Raw genomic sequence first — 18264 nt, forward strand, 5'->3', positions numbered from 1 at the left:
TGGTCAAAGGTATACATACAACCTGTTTTCCAGTGTCCTCTATACAGGAACAGATCGCAGTTCCTGAAACATTGTAACTGTTGTCTCAGGAAGTCTACTGTGTTCGTGTTTGTTGCTTGGTTGTGGTGTCCAGAATATCTGTTTTATAACATCAATGGGTTTCGTCTGTGCAACTATGTTTTCCACATCATCTGTTTAGTATCATCTTTGGGTTCATCTGTTTGTCACTGCGTTGTCCACGGTCTTTTTTGTCTTTATTTACTGACCTTGTTGCCATAGTCTCATTGTTAGCTCACTGTGTCCGCCAGTACTGTAATTACTTTTTTACTTAGTCCTTCCATATAATTTTGTGAGCCTTTTAAGTTTTTAGCTTGTTTTCTATGTGTTTGCATTTCAAGTTTTTGTCCGTTATTGAGGTTCCTTAAGACATATATGTCATTATGTCCAAAATAACATTATGTATTAATCTTCCCCATTGCAATAGCCACCCAAAAGTCACAATTTCACATTGTTTCTTCACACTGTTTCTTTACATTGTTACTTCATATTATTCTTGAATATTTTTGCTATCTTTGAATACATGTAATTGTTTACATTTTGAACAAAATGAACTTGGTATTTTATAACAAGAATGCTTTTGTAGTGAACAAATAACTGAGCACAATTTGTACTAATGAAGGTAAGGTATCTGTTAGTGAGGTGGCACGGCGGCACGGCACCTTGTAGTGGACGCGCAGACCGATGACCTGCGCCAGGAAGGAGCGTGTGAAGCGCGCTCGCACCAGCTGCCGGTAGGAGCCGCCCAACGCCGACTCGTACAGGCACTTGCCCACCAGCCGGCCCGCGAACTCGTAGTGCTTGAGCTTGAGGGGCGGGGGGCGGCGGGGGTTGGGGTGCACCAGCGCTTGCTGGCTGTCACTGAAGCCCGCGAACAGCCTGTTCCTGGCGTCGAACAGCGCGGCACACACCAGCTCAAACCACTCCCTGCGCACGCCGCCCCAGTCCAGACCTGGGAACACAGCAGCGTCTCTGTCAGCGCCTGGCTCAAACCACTCCCTGTGCACGCCGCCCCAGTCCAGACCTGGGAACACAGCAGAGTCTCTGTCAGCGCCTGGCTCAAACCACTCCCTGCGCACGCCGCCCCAGTCCAGACCTGGGAACACAGCAGCATCTCTGTCAGCGCCTGGCTCAAACCACTCCCTGCGCACGCCGCCCCAGTCCAGACCTGGGAACACAGCAGCGTCTCTGTCAGCGCCTGGCTCAAACCACTCCCTGCGCACGCCGCCCCAGTCCAGACCTGGGAACACAGCAGCGTCTCTGTCAGCGCCTGGCTCAAACCACTCCCTGCGCACGCCGCCCCAGTCCAGACCTGGGAACACAGCAGCGTCTCTGTCAGCGCCTGGCTCAAACCACTCCCTGCGCACGCCGCCCCAGTCCAGACCTGGGAACACAGCAGCGTCTCTGTCAGCGCCTGGCTCAAACCACTCCCTGCGCACGCCGCCCCAGTCCAGACCTGGGAACACAGCAGCGTCTCTGTCAGCGCCTGGCTCAAACCACTCCCTGCGCACGCCGCCCCAGTCCAGACCTGGGAACACAGCAGCGTCTCTGTCAGCGCCTGGCTCAAACCACTCCCTGCGCACGTGGCCCCAGTCCAGACCTGGGAACACAGCAGCGTCTCTGTCAGCGCCTGGCTCAAACCACTCCCTGCGCACGCCGCCCCAGTCCAGACCTGGGAACACAGCAGCGTCTCTGTCAGCGCCTGGCTCAAACCACTCCCTGCGCACGCCGCCCCAGTCCAGACCTGGGAACACAGCAGCGTCTCTGTCAGCGCCTGGCTCAAACCACTCCCTGCGCACGCCGCCCCAGTCCAGACCTGGGAACACAGCAGCGTCTCTGTCAGCGCCTGGCTCAAACCACTCCCTGCGCACGCCGCCCCAGTCCAGACCTGGGAACACAGCAGCGTCTCTGTCAGCGCCTGGCTCAAACCACTCCCTGCGCACGCCGCCCCAGTCCAGACCTGGGAACACAGCGGCGTCTCCATCAGCGCCTAGCTCAGGTTACACACAATATCACTGTAACCATTAACCATAACAACATAACCTGTTAACCAACCAGCATCAACTATTCAAGGGTCATAATATAATGCAATGTAGGCCTACCATTTAAAGGTTGTCATCTTTTTAGTTGCTGAAGTTCTGTCTTTCTCTGATCACAAAATAATTCATTTCCTAGGATATGATACAGCAGTATTTAAATGCAACAATAGTTACGAAACTACTGATAAGAATATATATTTCACACAGTTTTCAATAACAATTAAGTAACCAATTAGTCAAAAATGTTCTACGAAAAATTTGTCCAATCCACTAATGAATTTAGTTTAACCTATGTATGTGTGTGTCTTTTCAACTGTTATTAATTTGGTCCTTACTGCCTCATCTGTTAATTTTTTTCAATTGTTATTTAATGTTAATGTATGATTTATATGTCTTAATAATTATTATTTCTCCAGATTTTTGTATCTGTTCTCCAGAATTCTGTATATGTTTACTTATAGTTAACCTTCACTCCTTTCCTGTATTCTAGACAAAGGATATGATTCCCACAACTGAAGTGATTAGCCTTCAGTCAGTCCATGTAGCTCTACCTAGTAGTAGTAGTCATGTTTTATTCAGCATAATTTATTAATTTTTTTTTTTAATCATGGAAAATTCCGCGACAACCGCGAGTTCGCAACCTCAACATCCGGGCTGATCCTGGAAGCCATCTCCCTGTTTGGTGAGTTTTGAAAACTTTTACTCCTTGACCATCATTGTGATTAGAAGGCATGTTCTGCCTATTTTGCCAACTGTCTGTGCATCAGTCCTGAACATATGTGTTTCGGATCTGTTCACAGACAGGGTACAAGAACCGGACACATTCCAAGGACCAGATCAGTTTCCAAGGGCCGGATGACTAAGGCCCTCTGACGTCCAGTCAGCTGTTCCACTTCGTCCAGCAATCGCCAAACTGCCAGCCCTTGTTTTTTTAACCTTTTCGGACTAGCATTAAACCACGACGTTGCACAGATCAGACAGCCAGAAATGTTCCTTTAAGACTTAAAAGATCCACTGTAATCTGGGACTGGTAATCATGAATATGTTTATTGTTACAAATTTGATTTAAATTGTGTTAATGAATCATATAATTGTCTAATAAGGGCCGGCCCATTATTTTAATAATGTGATTATAAATCCATGATATATATATATACATATATATTTGTTAACCAACTTATAAAATATCATGTGAGCATAATCAAAAGTAAAATAAAAACAGAGGTGCTAATATCTAGACGAAATCATTATTTTGCCTTCTGAAACCAAAAGATCCACTAGTTACCCCCAGTCATCAGGAGAGTGAATTGTAACAAAGTTATAACATAACTTGGGTTTACTCTGTTATGACTGCGGAGTGTAACGCCGTGCGAGTACGACTGAGTGGCGCGAGGCTGTGTGTGTGGACAGGCATGAGGTAAGGGCAGCTCCAGTGAAGAGAGTGAACTGTGAACTTGACAGATAATTAATGATTGGTGAACAGACATTACACGTGGTGATTTAATTAGTAATGTGAATATAATTAATAAATAAAACAGTATACAATTAATTGGGCTATCCTTATAAACACATTTTCCCCACTCGTAACATTGCGTCAAGAAACATGAGCATCAGGGTGAGGCAGGCTATGATAGAACCTTACCGAAGTGAATGGCAGCTCAAGTTATCTTCTGGGCATTGGAAAACTTGATTTTGATAGTGACTAGTAAAACTCCACTTTTGGGACATTAAAAAATGTCTTCAACTCAGTGTTACACTGTAAGTCAATTAGTTTGTAAAAACTCAGCTTACAGCCCTCCCACTTGCTTAACAATTTAATTAACAATGTATTATGTTGTCAGATCATTGATATCATGTAAAGACCACCAAAATATTCTTTTTGAGAAGTACTATTTGTGTTTTTGCAACATGTTTTATGATCATAATTTAGACAGTTTCATTATTTAAGTATTGCTTGCTGTATTTTATTTATTGGTTAATGCGTGGTCACATAATTTTCTTTTGTCATTCTTTTGTAATTCTGTCATTCTGTGCATTACATCACATGAGCGCCCTATTTTCTCTTGGAGGAGAGAGGGTGGCCATGACAGCAGTCAGCTTCTGTATGAGGTACCACAAAGTCACATGTCGGGTGGTGGCTCAAATTTAACATAATAATATGGCGAAGAGAGAATTTTGTGTCTGTGGTCCGGACTACGCATAACTCAAAACCTTTTTGGAACATTTTATTCGAATTCGTTAAGAGCAGTAATAACCAAAAACAATGATTGAGTAACTTCTTCTTTGTTCCAAGAACCAAATCCTCAGCTTGTACCATGAGTTGCAAGCAACAATGGGATTTACTTGTGAACAGTATTTAATATTTATTTTTTGGAACTTACAAATAGTAAATCTATTCTGAGTCAGTGAAGTTGTTTTGTGCAACCAATTTGTATTCTCGAAATGTACTTGTTTTGTGGTCGGAAGATGGCGGCCATGGTGACTTGTGAATTATCAATATGGATAAACAGAAAATGGTAAAAAGCAGTTTGTATCCTAGAGACATTATTTCAGTAACCAATCACAGACAGTAGCAGGTATTTTGAAAAATAAATATTATTTCACGCTCAACAAATTTCAGATGTAATTCTGTTCTCAATGTTTTGCAGTAGAAATTAAATGGCATACTGAAAATATTTCAGTTTTGTTCAATATTTTTTAAGTCTTGAAACCTGCATTTATATTCATCGGGGAATTCTTCTTGCACTTTTCTCATAGCTCAAAAGTTTGACTTCCACCAAAGGGACTATTGTTTTTAGCCTTGAAAGTGGGACAGATTTTTCTTAGCTAGCTGTTATTGTAAAAGAATTGGTGCATATTAAACCCTTTGAAATGTACCCAGATATCGTAATTAAATTGACTTTTTCCTTGTAGCTTAACATTCATTTGTTCATATGTCACTGAAGCACTGTGAAAAATGGAAAGCCATGCAGTATTTTGCAAATACTGAGAATGACCCACGATCTTCCTTTCCTTTCTGCATAGCAAAACAATTTTTGTTGATAAAGTAGATTAATTAACTCAATTTCCTTACTAATTTTATCTTTACAGCTTTGTTAAAAAGACTCACTAAATGATGGCTTTTTATAATTCATACTAGCAAATTCCCATCATGCTGATAAAAAATATTATAAAACTCTACTGGGCACTCAGGAAAAAAAATGTACACCATGGATACTAGTGCTGCCTTGTGAAAGTTGTATAGAACTTTGTTTAAAAAAGTGGAGGGAAATAAAATAATTTCTTATAACTGGAAGAAACATTATTGTTAATAGTGTGTGTAGAAATTCTAACAGAAAAAAGCTTTCTGTAATTTGGTTTTACCCTAACTATTCACAACCTCTTTGACATAATGCTTAAGGGAAGCAGTGATTCCAGAAAAATAAACCCATATTTATTTTTCAAATCATTGTGCATAGTTCCAATTTAATTATTCATTGTTTTTTATTATCAACAGGTGTTTCTAATTCTTTGATACTTTTGCAGGGGAAACATTACAAAGTGAAATAGTTTTACAAGCATAAAATTACTTGTCAGTTTTTGGGAATGCATTCTTTTGTACTCTGTAATAATTACAGCCGTATATTAAACACATATTGTGCTAGTTTTGTAGTGCATTCAATCCATTATCAGTACATCCCAACTGACTTCAACGTTGATTTATCACCACATCACTGCCAGAACACACATACATTCGAAAACCGGCCAAATTATCACAAGTTATTCTTCATCAAGCAATTTTTGATATACAGTGAAAGTCCGTTGTAGCGAATACGGTCTATAACGTAAAGTCCGCTATAACGATAATTGCCATCGGCACCGTTAGTTTTGCATATGCTGCGTAGGATAAAAATTTCGGAAATAACGAATGCAGGGTGGGCTCATTTTCGCTATAGCGATAGATTACACACCTGTAATTTTGCTCTAAAACAATGAGAAAACATCTACAATTTACTTAATAAATGAGAAACAACTTCGCACAATTCCACGCGTCCGGCAAATGAAACAACGCGCATGATGTGACCGTCTTGGCAACACCGCACAAGGTAGGGCCCCACAGCGAGCATAGCTTGCCTCGCGGCGACAAAAGCAAGTGTCGCTAACCCACTGCGACAGGGACCCGCTGCGAGCATTACTTATATAGAATCACGCCGACTGTAGCCCGTAAATAAGCATAACTCGTCTCACACTTGCATCGTAAGCGTTGCGTACGGTGTAGTTTCAGTGTACGGCACTACGCGCATTGTTGTTTACATCTAGTTATACGCGACACGTGTAACTACGTACTTAGCTTCAGACATGGATAAAAAAAGAAAATCTCTCGAACTATCTACTAAATTGAAAATTTTACAAAGGTGTGAAAATCCGTCCGTCAGCAGAAGTGAAATTGGTAGACGCTACGGTTTGACTCCATCTACTTTATTCACTATTTTGAAAAATAAGGAAAAAATCCAGTCGGCAGCTTTAAAAGATTGCGCACCAGGTAAAACAAAACAATTACGTGCTGCAAAACATATTGATCTTGAGGAAGCCTTGTTTACATGATTTCCCAAAATCGCGCACGAGGTATTCCGGTTGCCGGTGCTATGTTAAAGGCTAAAGCTGTGCAACTAGCCTTAAAACTGAACATTGACGAAGACTTCAAATGCAGTGATGGTTGGCTGAACAGATTTAAGGCAAGAAGAGGAATAACACTGCACAAAATTTCTGGGGAGTCAGAAAGTGTCAACAAAGAAGCAGTCAACAACTGGCAACCTATTCTTGCATCGATACTGGATAGGTACAAACCCTCCGAGGTTTATAACGCCGAAGAGTCTGGGCTTTTTTATAATTTACTGCCTGACAAGACTTTGGCAGTAAGGAATGATCCATGCAAAGGGGGAAAACGAAGCAAGGAATGACTGACAATACTTTTGTGCGCAAACATGGACGAAAGTGACAAGTTAAAGCCCTTTGTTATTGGAAAGTCAAAGAATCCCAGGGCTTTTAAAGGTGCACGCAACATTCCATGTGTTTACGAAGCAAACAAAAAAGCATGGATAACGTCGCAGCTCTTCACGCAGTGGCTTCACAGCTTTGACGCCAGAATGGGGATGAAAAATCGTAAAGTTGTTTTGTTTATCAATCGTTGTCCAGCACATCCAGACATTCAGCTGAAAAATGTGGAGTTGGTGTTCTTGCCAGCTAACTGTACTAGCATCTTGCAACCCCTGGATCAGGATGTGTTTAATTTATTGAAACGGGAATTTCGCATGATGCTTGTGAACGCGGTGATGAGTAAACTTGCTGCTGGGAAAACTGTCTGCAAGTGGAACGTATTGGAAGCTATTCAGGCTATGGCAGTTTCGTCGGAGAAGATCACGCCGGCAGTGATAGCTGCGTGTTTCAGGCATGCAGGTTTCCGTGAATGTGAAACTGATGCTTCTACATCTGACGATGCATTGCCGGATGGTTCAGCAGATGAGCCCAGTGTTTGGCCTACCGTTGCTGAACAACTGCATGTGCCATGCACGTTCCACGAATTTGCCACGGCTGATGATAATGTTGATGTGTGCGGGGAGTTGACGAACACGGAACTTGTCGAGCTCGTCTCTTCTAATCAAAACGAAGCAGCGTCTGAAGATGATGACAATAATGACGACAAACCAAGTGACGTATCTGTTCCGTCGAAAACGTCAATGATGGAGGCACTTGACACAATCAGTCATTTTTATCAGCATACAAATGCTTTGACGAAAGATTTGATGAACTTCCAAGAGGTCCAGTCGTTTATTTTGTCCGAAAGTCTAGTGAAATCAAGGCAAACGAAAATTGATTCGTTTTTTAAAAAGTGATTTTTAATTTTGTGTTATTTTCCAAGGGTCTGTATGAGTGATTATTGTTGTGTTACTGACCAATTGTTGGAAAAATTATTTTATATAATTTGTATGGTTGTCCAACGTAATTAGATATTTTTAAAATTTTTTTTTTGTGTGACATTTTTCATAGGTGTCAATGTGAGTAATAATGTGACAAATATTAAAATTAATTCACTACATCTTTGAGTTTACATATTGTTAGTAAGTATTCAAAACTCCGCAAATATGCACCCGATATCATCAGCTTAGCGCACATGTCTCCAGCAAACCAGCTGCGGTCAAAGCGACAGGAAGCGGCCGGCATGACCTTGCGTGACCCCGCCCGCTCGTCTCCATGTAAACAAACAGCTGTGCGCTTAGCCACAATGTGCGTGACGGCCTTATCACGGCCACGCGGTCTCATATTTCGCAGTCAGAAAGTGCTGATATAGCTTAAAAATGTTATTTTAGTAAGTTTTATGTATATTTCCTTTACTTTTGTTGTGAATTTCCATAGTAAAAACAAGCGAGAAAATAATATATTTTAAAAATGCTACAAAAATAAGAAATTTTTTAAATTTTGGCTATAACGAAAATTCGCTATAACATAAACTTTTGGTGCCGTTATAACGGACTTTTACTGTATTCCCTAGACACACTGAAGCAGTACAATAAGTGTGAAATATTTCATGTATGTACTTGTTTATGGTACAGTGTGTGTTTATTGTGTTAACTATGCTCTTGTACACCCTATAGTGGCGCATGCACATTGTTACTAAGATTAGTACAAGATGGAACTTCTGCTACTGTGCAATAGAAGTTAAAAACTCACCGTCACAAAGTGTAAAATTAACAGGTTATGGGCCTACACTACGAATGTCAGCATAAGGGAAATAAAAATTGGAAAATGGAAGATTGATAAAAATATATATTGAATCGGGAGATGTTTACGAAGATCTAAGAAAAAAACAGTGCTAATGGCGACGAACACAAACGTTTGTCCCTTTCCTCAATTAACAGAAATAAATTTTATAAATTGGAAGTTTCGTGTTTTGGCCTTATTGGAGGAAAAAGGACTCAAGGCAATTTTCGAAGATGAGACGTGGAAAAGTAAAGAGGGTAAGGAGTTGGAAACAGCAATTGAGATGGCTAGAAAAGCAAGGAATGTAATTATTAACTGTGTTACAGATCGACACAGTGATTATGTGAGAGATGCAAAGACAGCATTTCAGATGTTATCGTCAATGTGGAATGTTTTCGAACGAAAAAGTGCAATTTCAAAACTTTTTGTGCGCAAGAAACTGCTGACATTAAAATGTACCACATCGCTACAAGAACATTTCAACAGATTCAACTGTTTAGTGAGGGACTTAGAAGCAATGGGTTCCACACTGGAACAAGATGATCTCGTGTGTCATTTATTGTTAACCATACCAAATCAATATGAAAATATTGTGAATGTTTTGGAAGCATTAGACACTGACCTTACACTTGAATTTGTGAAATCAAGGCTACTGGATGCTGAACTAAAGGCAAGTCATGTTCAAGACAACAAGGAAGATGAAGCAACATCGTTCGGAGCATCAAACAAAATCTGTTGGAGAATGAATTATCGTCTGTTTGACCTATGAGAAAACATGGCGGTTTTATTTTTATGTTATTGGCTGGACTGGCGACCTGCTTATGTTTTTTGTTGTGTGGGACAGTAAACGTGTTTTGTAAGCTCTGCCGACTTTTATTTATCCGATATTCTAACAAAGGTTATGGCCCAGATGTAGTACCTGAAACTATCAGAATTGTCACAGCAAACAATAAGGTTATCTCCACCAAATCAATGGGATATGTGAATATTGACCTTTCAGTGGGTGATACTGCACATAGTGTGACGGCATTTGATATACATTATACACTAGATTTAGCAGTGAATCTTTTGTCAGTAAGCAAAATTGCAAATAAAGGTAATACCATTGTCTTCGATGAAAAAGGTGGAAGAATTTTCAATGCTGGTGGCGAACTCGTGGCTTCAGCAACCCAACACAATGGTATTTACAAACTGGACACTGTGAAAACTGATGTGCAACCTGCATATAGCGTGACTGTTGTTGATGACCTGTGGCACCGTAGACTAGGCCATCTAAATCAAAGAGACATGAACTTGCTGAAGAACGTGTCAACAGGTGCAGAGTATTTACAAGTAAGTAGTAATCCTTGTGAAGTATGCCTTAGGGAAAAACAGACTCGCATGCCGTTTAAACCAAGCAATTACAGAACAAAATCTCACTTGGAACTAGTGCACACTGACCTATGTGGACCTATGGAAACTACTTCTATTGGAGGCAGCAAATACATATTTCCTTATTTTCATTGATGATTTCTCACGTTATGTATTTGTGTATTTTCTGCAAACCAAAGATCATGTGTATGACACATTCAAAGAATTTTGTATGCTTGTTGAAAATAAAACAGGAAAGAGAATTAAAGCTTTACGCTCTGACAATGGTACAGAATATGTAAACAAACAGTTAACCTGTTTCTTGAGTTTGAAGAGCATAAGACATCAGCGAACGGTTAGTTTTTCACCAGCACAAAATGGATTCAGCGAACGTGCTAACAGAAAAATTGTCGAAAAGGCAAGATGCATGCTTCAAGACGCAAGCTTGCCAAAATCTTATTGGGCGGAGGCAGTCTCAACAGCTGTGTACCTAAACAATAGGAGTCCGACGAAAGCAAATGAAGGCAAGACCCCATACAAAATTTGGTATTCAAGGGAACCCCAATTAAAACACCTAAGGATTTTCGGATGTGAAGCTATGGTTCAAATTCCGAAAGAGAAGCGAAGAAAGTGGAATGCTCGATCAGAGAAACTTATTATTCATAGGCTACTGTGAAGACATTAAAGGTTATCGTCTGATCAATACATGTACAAAGAAAATTACTATCAGTAGGGATGTATTTTTTCTGGAACACAAATTCCCCAGCAATCAGTCTTCCGAAGAAAAGGTGAAAGAGCATCTACCAGTTTCTGCATTGGCCGATGATATTGCTAGTCATGGAGAGAGAAGAATTTCCACAGTTAATGTTCAGGATGAACATTTAACAACTTCCGACAGTGACATCAACTATGGAAACGAGAATGTCTCTCAAGACAGCATAGAGGAGGAAGATTTTCATGGTTTTTCTGAAAGTGATGAAAATTGTGTGGACAGGAAAGGAAGAAGTGAAGAGATAGAGCAATCAGAACCAATACAGAGAAGAAAGTCTGATCGTAAAATAAAACCTAAGGAAGATCCAGAGTTTATATCATATTTTATTGAAGAAAACAATGAACCACTTACCCCAGGGGAAGCACTCAGTGGCTCGAAAGCCTCCACATGGAAAGATGCCATGAATGAAGAAATATCGTCGTTTATGGACAATAAAGTTTACGAATGGGCGGAGGTACCGAAGGGCAAAGGCGTGCTGAGGACTAAGTGGGTGTATAAAGTGAAAGATACGGAAAAAGGTCCCCCAAGCTTCAAGGCCAGACTGGTTGTTAAAGGATGTGCACAAAAACCAGGCATTGACTACGAAGAGACTTTCTCTCCAGTTGTTAAATACTCAACACTGCGATTTATATTTTCACTAAGCGTTAAGGAGAATTTAAAAATATCACACATGGACGTAAAAACAGCTTACCTTCATGGTAGTCTGGAAGAAGAAATTTATGTGCAGCCACCTGAATCATTAGGCGTCACACCACCAGGTAAAGTCTGGCGCCTGAGGAAAGCTATGTATGGCTTAAAACAAGGTGGGAGATGCTGGAATCGTTGTGTCCACCAAACACTTCCTGGAATGGGTCTTGAGCATTCTAGTGCAGATCCATACATCTAATTCAAGCATACAAGGCGAGGCATGATCATTGTGGCAATCTATGTAGATGACTTCCTCATCCTGAGTAATGATTCACTTCTCAAAAGACTTGTCCAAAGAAAAATGGAGTCACAGTTCCGTATGAAGGATTTGGGTGAAGTGAAATCTTGCCTAGGCATGAAAATTACGAGATACAACAAAAGGAGAAATCTTTTTGTGGATCAAAAGCACTTCATAGAGAGAATGTTATCGAAGTTCGGGATGTCTGACTGTAATCCTGTATCAACCCCTATGGAAGCTAGGTTAAATCTAAAAGATGAAAGTGATGCCCTCGAGTGTGGTGAATCGGTACCTTACAGGCAGGCAATAGGTAGTCTATTATGTTTCACAGATTTCCAGGCCTGACATCTCTTTTGCTGTGAATTGTCTCAGTCAGTACAATAATTGCCCCAAAAGAGTACACTGGACTGCTGTCAAAAGAATCTTCAGATATCTAAATTGAACCCTAGAATTTAAACTAGGATTTAACAAGGAAGGAAACACTGACTTGCTTAGTTACAGTGATTCTGACTGGGGAAATGAGATAAATGACAGACTTTCAGTCACGGGGAGAAGTGTCAAGCTTATGGGTTTATTAATATCCTGGTTCAGTAAAAAGTAAAGGACAGTGGCCCTGAGCACTGTTGAAGCTGAATATATGGCATTATCGCATTAAGTTTCACAGCTCAAGAAACTTTGTGGCTGAGAACTATATTCAGCGAACTGCAGCCTAACACCAGTCTCAAACCATATGTAATTTACTGCGACAACAAGGAAACTATACATTTGGCAAAAAATGACGTAACCAGTCAACGATCCAAGCATATTGACATCAGACACCACTTCATCAGAGAGCAGATCAAAAACAAAGATATTTTAATCAAATATTTGACAACAGACAAAATGATTTCAGATGTACTGACTAAACCACTGTCAAAAGAAAAACATAATATTTTTGTGAAAATGCTGTGTCTTGTAGAGTAATAATTGACCTCGATCTATTGTTTTTTGTTTGCAAACTTATTCATCATTATTATTACAAGGTTTGTCATGTAATGTCAGTAATGTAAGAAAGATGTCAGTGTTATGTTTACTGAAATAGAAATACAAGGGTTATGTTTGTTGTAAGGAGAAAACGATAATTCAAGGGGAAGTGTTGGAGAATGAATTATTGTCTGTTTGACCTATGAGCAAACATGGCGGTTTTATTGTTATGTTATTGGCTAGACTGGCGACCTGCTTATGTTTTTTGTTGTGTGGGACAGTAAACGTGTTTTGTAAGCTCTGCCGACTTTTATTTATCCGATATTCTAACAAAAATGCATGTAGTTTGCAAGAAACACAAGAAGGAGAAACATCTTTCGGCACATCAAGAACAATGCATCACGTCAACAGACCTATCAGAAGATGTTACGAATGTGGAGACGGTCAACACTTAGTAGCTGACTGTCCCAAGAGATTTACGAGAGGTACCAATCGAGGAAGAAGGGGAAGGAGTCACTACCAAAGACAGTATAATTCCGGATTTCGAGGTCAGTCTAGTTATATGTGTGACAATGAGAGTGAGGTTATGTTTATTGCAACAACATGTAATAGTGCGGTTATGAAAGATGAAGTGCACGAAGGAGTTAAATTTATTTTGGATTCAGGCTGTACAGATCATCTTGTGACACCCAATACTGAGAAATTCATGACTGATATAAATGTAATGGCTAGCCCAGTGAAAATTAGTGTAGCCAATGGTGAAGAGATGGTTTCAGATAGAAAGGGTACTTTAAGAGTAGGTACATACGGAGGGACGTGTGATTAGGACTGAAGCTCTCATTGTGCAAGGACTTACACTGAATCTGTTGTCTGTAAATAAAATAGTTAATTCTGGAAAAAAAGATAATATTCACTGAGAATAGAGCAGAGAAAGTAGGAAGTGATAATTTGCAAATTATTTTTAACGGTTCAGGAAAACTGTATTTTAGACAATTCAATCTTCACGTGGAGAATTGTAACCTAATCTCAATAGATGACCTATGGCATAGGAGGCTTGGGCATTTGAACAGGAAAGGACTGAAGTTGATGGGTCTCCCTTTTTCAGATGAAGTATGTGATTCTTGCCGTCAGAGTAAGCCAGTAGACAACCTTTTCCTCGGAGCTCATCCATACAGTCAACTAGGAGTGGTGAATTTCTTCATAGGTACTGATATTGGTGGACCTGTAAGCACACCAACCAGTAAAGGTGAATAATATTATCAAACCATCATGGATGATTATTCACCTTTTTTGTGTAGTTTATTTGTTAAAAAACAAAGGTGAAGCTGCTGATAATCTGATTGACTTTGAAAGATACCCTGAGTCTAAGTTGGGAGCAAACTGTACCAACCGTGTGAGGTGTGATAATGGTGGTGAGTTTAAGAGTGAAAAGTTGAAAAACTTTTGTAAGACTAAGGGTATACAACTGGAGTATACGGCACCATATTCTCCCCAAAGTAATGGGAAATGCAAAAGACTGAATAGGACACTACTGGATAAGGTCAGAACCATGTTTGTCGAGACCAATCTACCCAAACAGTTGTGGGGGGAAGCAATTCGGACAGCAGCCTACCAGTTAAACAGATCGCCAACAGCAGCACTTCACGAAGGTATTCCAGCAGATATATTTTTGGGAAAAACTGATCTTCATAAAGTGAACGTATTTGGTGCAAAAGCATGGTGGGTGAAACTACCAAAACAGGATAAACTGGAACCTAGAGCAAGGCCAGGAAGAATGGTGGGCTACAGTCCTAGAGGTTATCGAATATGGGATCCACTTACAGATGAGGTTGTAATCTCCAGGGATGTAACATTTAATGAGACCAATACCACTTACAATGTGAAAGAAAGCAGTCTAGATAATGAAGACAGAGTTAAAGAAAAAGCGAAAGAAGGATTACAATATAAAGATGGTGTGGTTGGAGAACAGATGTCCAGGGAGAACATAGAAAATGAAGAAGTGGTGAATAATATGACATCGAAGGATCATAGCACCAATGAATATAAAGATTTTCATGGTTTTGATAATGAAGAGGTAGATGTTAACAAACCAAAGAGAAAAATATCAAAACCAAGACATCTAGACAACTTTGAATTGTATTACATGAATTATTGCTTACTAAGTGGAAGTGAGAGCCCCAGTCTTACAAAGAAGCTGTGGAAAGGAGTGATGACTGGAGAAAAACAGTTGAGAAGGAACTGGAAGCACACAACCGTTTTCAGACGTGGACAACAGTTAAAAATCCACTACATGGTACAACACCAATTGAAACTATGTGGGTATTTACTACTAAATCGGATGGAAAGGCAAGGTTGGTGGCCAGAGATTACCAAACAGAAACTACAAATGATGTGTATGCACCTGTGGCAAAACTGTCCAACATTAGGTTAGTCCTGTCATGTGCACTGCAAAAACAGTGGGACATAAAACAAATGGATGTTCCCACAGCTTTTCTCAATGGGACCCTTGATAAGGATATATACATACACAGACCTGAAGGAGTGAAAGGAGAACCAGTACTGAAGCTTCAACAACCGTTATATGATCTCAGAGAATCACCTAGATGTTGGAATCAAAGATTCAATGAGTTTGCTGAAGACATCAGTCTAAGAAGATGAAAGTACGATGTATGCCTGTATGTGAGTGAAGGTGTTTGGCTTGTGATATGGGTTGATGATATCCTGTTATTTGGAGAGAAATGCAAAATGGAAGAGGTTGCTCAGAAACTGAAAAAAGAATTCAACACCAAAGATATGGGTAGTGTACAGCATTTCCTTGGAACTGACATAGAAATATCCACAGATAAGATAGAAATCAGCCAAGGTTAACTCATTGATAAGATGTTGGCTAAATTTAATCTTCAAGATTGTAAAGGATGCAACACTCCAATGGAAGATAGGATAGATGTAGATGAGTCAGAGCCTATAATAGATGTGCCATATAGGGAACTTGTAGGAAGTTTGATTTATCTATCGCAGACTTCAAGACCGGATATAGTTTTTGCTACATCTTTCCTTAGCAGATATCTAGATAAGCCAAACAGAATCCTCTGGACCGCTGTGAAAAGAGTACTCCATTATTTGAAGGCAACAAGGGACAAGAAATTAGTGTACGAGAGAAATCCTGATGAATTCACAAAAATAACTATCTACACAGATGCAGACTGGGCAGGAGACAAGGTGGATAGGAAGAGTGTCAGTGGCATGGTAACATTACACTGTGGCAACCCGGTTTCTTGGTGCTCAAGAAAACAACAAGTTGTAGCTCTAAGTACCGCAGAAGCAGAGTATACATCATGTAGCATGGCAGCAACTGAACTTCTTTTTATGAAAGGTCTCCTATCAGAGTTTGTTGAAGACACAAGAGTGCAAGTGCAGGGCTCATTGTTAGTAGACAACCAGGGTGCAATTCACATGTCAAACAACTATGAGAACACACGACGATCTAAACACATTGACATAAAGTATAATTTTCTTAAAGATATAGTAGCCAGACAAATGATAAATATTGAGTATGTGGAATCAGGTAGAAATATAGCAGACTTCTTCACTAAACCGATGGGAAAGCAAAAATTCATATAGTGCCGACATTATCTTGGTTTAGTTTAATAAGAGCATATTTTTTTATATACATTAAAAAAAACTGATTACATATATAATTTTTTTATCTTTAGCAAACTTATGTATACAATTTTAAGTTACGATTACTTTAAGTATTTGAGTCATAGCAAATGAGTAATGACTACAGAAGACTAAATTTATTGGTGAATCTTGCAGAGGACTAGAAATTGAGAGGGGGTGTTACATATTTAATGTATGTACTTGTTTTTGGTGTTAACTGTGCTCTTGTACACCCTATCGTGGCGCATGCGCAGTGTTACTAAGATTAGTACAAAATGGAACTTCTGCTACTGTGCAATAGAAGTTAAAAACTCGCCATCGCAAAGTGTAAAATTAACAATAAGTTCTTCAAATCAGTTTACACAAATACACTCTAATAGTTTTAATTTTACTGAAATCCACAACCATAACAAATCTATTTCACTCCTAAGTACAGAACAACTCCCCTTGAATGCCCCCTTGAAAAACATTACAACAGGGTCCTACTGTATATAGCTATGGCTTTTTTTGCTAAGAAAGCATAGAACAAGGAGGGAGATATAGAAGTGTGACTTACAGTAGAAACAAACCATGTATTGTGCGACATGTGACGCTATATGTTGGGTGGGTCCATAACTACTAGCAAAATAAATTTGATCCAAAGTTTTAGGTTCATAATGTTAAGTTAATATAACCACCAGATAATAAAAAAAAAACATGTTCTATATAAATGAGTAGATGTAAAATTTCTGGTATGCCACACCACAAAATATGTAGCAACCTAAATAGAGTGAATTAATTTTCACTGGTTTGTTTAACTAGAAATAGATTATTCATTACTTCTCACCATCACTGTAGCTATGTTGAGGGTGTATGTCCCGTTCCAGGTCATGATTTTAGATTTATATTAATCACTGATCAACTTTTAGACATTTTCAATCGTTTAATTTTCACGAAATGAAAAATATTTATAGTTGCATACTTTTTGCATAATTAGCTGCCAAAGTTACATTTTTAACCTTTTTGGGTTGTACAAATAACGATAATATAATTTATTGCAGAACTGAAACTTTTTAGGATTAACTGCTATGCCACTGGCTACTTCAAGAAATGGTTTGCATTTCTTTCAGAAAATATTAATTAATTTTACCTGACATTTCAAAATTCTCAAAATTTGTATGATCTTGACAGCCAAGAAAAATGAAATGAGTTTTTGTGATAGAAATGCAAACCATTTCTTGAAGTAGCCAGTGGCATTGCAGTTAATCCTAAAAAGTTTCAGTTCTGCAATAAATTAAATTCTCGTTATTTGTACAACCCAAAAAGGTTAAAAATGTAACTTTGGCAGCTAATTATGCAAAAAGTATGCAACTATATATGTTTTTCATTTCGTGAAAGTTAAACGATTGAAAATGTCTGAAAGTTGATCAGTGATTAATATAAATCTAAAATCATGACCTGGAACGGGTCATACGCCCTTAATAATTTATTATGAAAACTACTATCTAGCGGGTGGGCCCAAAACTACTTAAAAAAAATATATCTCAGACTTGGCAATTAGATATTCTCCCCCATGAACAAGTTTAGAACAAACTCCCATTCCATAGAAAACACCTCCATGCTTAGCTATGACCTCACACAGATAAAGCTTATAATATATTGCCTGTCAAGCAATCAAAACATTACAAAGAGAACATTTCACATGTTTAAAAGACCATAGAAGGAGTGGGAAAAAAAAGACATTCTATAGAGGAATCCAGCATATTGCTAGTTGTATTGTT

The 18264-nt window shown here is 39.3% G+C and overlaps 1 protein-coding gene across 4 annotated transcripts in view; it reads right to left on the reverse strand.

Moving 5' to 3' along the window:
• Positions 1-18264, reverse strand: part of LOC134531178 (apoptosis-resistant E3 ubiquitin protein ligase 1) — a 404465-nt gene that overhangs the window by 69587 nt on the left and 316614 nt on the right. For all 4 annotated transcript variants that reach the window (XM_063366812.1, XM_063366811.1, XM_063366814.1 and 1 more), the window contains exon 12: positions 720-1009. In XM_063366812.1, coding sequence (XP_063222882.1) covers positions 720-1009 — 290 coding nt within the window. The remainder of the gene's footprint in view (positions 1-719; positions 1010-18264) is intronic.

This window comes from Bacillus rossius, chromosome 3 (genome assembly GCF_032445375.1).
Source record: "Bacillus rossius redtenbacheri isolate Brsri chromosome 3, Brsri_v3, whole genome shotgun sequence".
In the NCBI taxonomy this organism is placed as follows: Eukaryota; Metazoa; Arthropoda; class Insecta; order Phasmatodea; family Bacillidae; genus Bacillus; species Bacillus rossius.